The following is a 2,582-nucleotide window of genomic DNA, read 5'->3' as shown; positions in this document are numbered from 1 at the left end:
TTGGAAAGGTGAAAATGGAAGTTCGAGGGGTCCAGAGTTTGCAGAACTTGTATCCGACAAAAAGCGTGCGGTTGGGAAATCATAGGACATTCTCAGTATCGGCATCGTTCTCAGACTTTATCATGTCGACTTAGAGGGAGTTTTGGTATAAAGAATTGGAATAATTGTGATGTTCCATCAGTGCATTCTGTTCACTATTGCTTGTAGACAAACTGCGAATGGGGGGGGGGGAAAAAAAAAAAGCGTAGATGCGGAAGGGGGCGGTGGCCCAAAGTGCACGGTCAATTTTGCGGTCGTATTGCCCCTCAGTTTCTGCTCACATCGGAAACGAGTCATCTGCGAATCAAATTTGTCACTGATAGTTCGGTTCAAAAAAGTGGCTTTGCGGCCGTGTATTTTACCGGTCTGTTTTGTTGCTTGGGATCATTAGAAATTTTTTTTTTTCAAATCCATCTAAAATTACTCATTGGACGATCGATTATTTTAGATCGTGACGAGTGCGAAGTTGATAATGGTGGTTGTGAACAAATTTGCAAGAACATGATCGGCTCGTACGTTTGCGAATGTGAAAGCGGCTATGTGTTGTCCAATGACGGTCATCATTGTAAAGAAGGTGAGCGGGGTTTTTTCTTTTTTGTTTTTCGGATGCAGTGGGGATATGTGATTTTTATTCTCGGGAAGGTCCTTCAGGTGGATGCAAGTTTGAACTGAATACCGCGTTTGGTCAGTTGACCAGTCCTGGCTATCCTGAAGACTATCCAAACGACAAAGAATGTGTTTGGCATTTCGTCACCACTCCTGGTCATCGCCTGCAATTGGTATTTTACTTTTTCTTGTAAAATGAAATGAAATGAAAAAATTATATTAACGCAGGATTTTATTGAATTTGAAATTGAACCGCATCAAGATTGCGCATACGATCGAATCGACGTATACGATGGATCATCAGTGGATGCACCAAGTTTGGGTACCTACTGTGGTCCAAGGGCACCTGAAAAAATACTCTCGTCTAAAAATGAACTTTACCTATTTTTCCATTCTGACAGCAGTGTTCAGCGCAAAGGTTTTCAAGCACATTACACTTCAGGTGAGAGAAGTGAACTTTCACTTCGTGCTTCTCTTTTCTTTTGCATGTTTTTGCAAATAATTTTCTCTTCATTCCCTATTGTACAGTTTGCGGTGGTACTATTCGTGCCGAGAGAACTGTTGGATATGTATATTCTCACGCTACATACGGTGGCTCGAATTATGAAAACCGTGTAGCCTGCGAATGGACTCTGTTGGCTGAGGACGGGATGTCTGTGGAAATTCAGTTTACCAACTTTGAACTGGAAGAAGAGGTGCACTGCGAGTATGATTATGTCGAAATTTACGACGGCGATTCCGAGAACGCGATGCGGTTGGGAAGATACTGTGGAAATAAGGTAATTTATTTTCCTTTCGGAATTGTGTTGTTCTATTTCAGTGATATTAATTACTTTGCCATGTTTAGCAACCAAATTTATTCATCTCTAGTGGGCCAGTGTTACGGGTTCGCTTCAGGGCTGATGATACCGTCACAGCCAAGGGTTTTGTATTTGAATACGTTGAAACAGATCCAGTTGAAGGACTGATCTATACTGAAGAACCTGGTCCTACTACTAGACCACCTTTGGAGCCGGTCATTAATGAAAAAGCGAACAATCGATTTCTCGCTAGAACTGCTGCTGGTCGTCGTCCATATATTCACTGAACAAAATTATTGTTCAGTGATTTGACGATTATGCCCAACTTTGCTCGTCGTTCACGGTCCATCATCATCATCTCTGCCACAACAACTGCTAATTTATTATTCTTTTTCTTATTGTTGAAATAGCATTTTTTCACTTATTGGCATCTGACTTTCCAGTCTTCATTCTCTCCTACCTGATGCCATACCTTCCTCCCTTTATGCACTTTCGAAAAGCTGCAACAGTAAATTTGCAGACTTCTTTTTTTCTTCATATTTTAAACACATCTCTGCACATCGTACTGTTTGTTGCTTGCCATTGCTTTTGGGCACTCACTCGCTGTGCGTTGCGTTGGCTGACGTTTGCTTATTATTATTATTATTTTTCGTATATAATCCTTTTCACTCCTAATTTTGGTGTCAACTGCCATGATCGCACATGGATTATTTTTAATTTTATCTTCATTTCTGTTTTACTGTACCATTTGTCATAGTTGTGACGTTGTGTGCATAAGTGATGCAAATGTTCTTCATTATTTGCTCCTTTCTTTTTTTCTTTTTTCGTTGCGTGCATGGCTAATTTTGCATAACGTTCGTTTCTCTTGTTTTCTTGTGATGAGTAATTTGGTTATTTTTCAATTTCCGCCTGCTTCGTTGCTGTTTCAATTTTTGATCTCTGATTTCTTGAAGCTGGCGCTTGCCAATTCCGGCGTCGTTGCTTTTCATAACTGTGCAACGAACGCGTCATTCTATTCATGTCGGGTATTTTCCAGCCGTTCATTTTGAAAAGCGAACAATCACGCACACGGTGATGAGGCTGAAATATGCCATTGAGAAAGCAATCTGTGATGTCCAAAGATATCTGGCGTATTTC

The 2,582-nt window shown here is 40.7% G+C and overlaps 1 protein-coding gene across 1 annotated transcript; it reads left to right on the top strand.

The window, feature by feature from the left end:
- Positions 1-257: 257 nt before the first annotated feature.
- Tsp_13277 (putative CUB domain protein) lies at positions 258-1,732 on the top strand (the record flags this gene model as incomplete). The annotated part of the gene is made up of 6 exons (XM_003370779.1): positions 258-403; positions 488-622; positions 652-818; positions 874-1,087; positions 1,174-1,424; positions 1,493-1,732. Coding segments are annotated over 6 exons (1,153 nt in total), but the record flags the coding sequence as incomplete, so codon positions are not given.
- Between the last annotated feature and the right edge of the window lie 850 nt (positions 1,733-2,582).

This window comes from Trichinella spiralis (genome assembly GCF_000181795.1).
Source record: "Trichinella spiralis strain ISS 195 chromosome Unknown Scfld542, whole genome shotgun sequence".
NCBI lineage: Eukaryota > Metazoa > Nematoda > Enoplea > Trichinellida > Trichinellidae > Trichinella > Trichinella spiralis.
The sequence above is the reverse complement of the archived record's forward strand: the minus strand, read 5'-3'. Positions and strand labels throughout refer to the sequence as shown.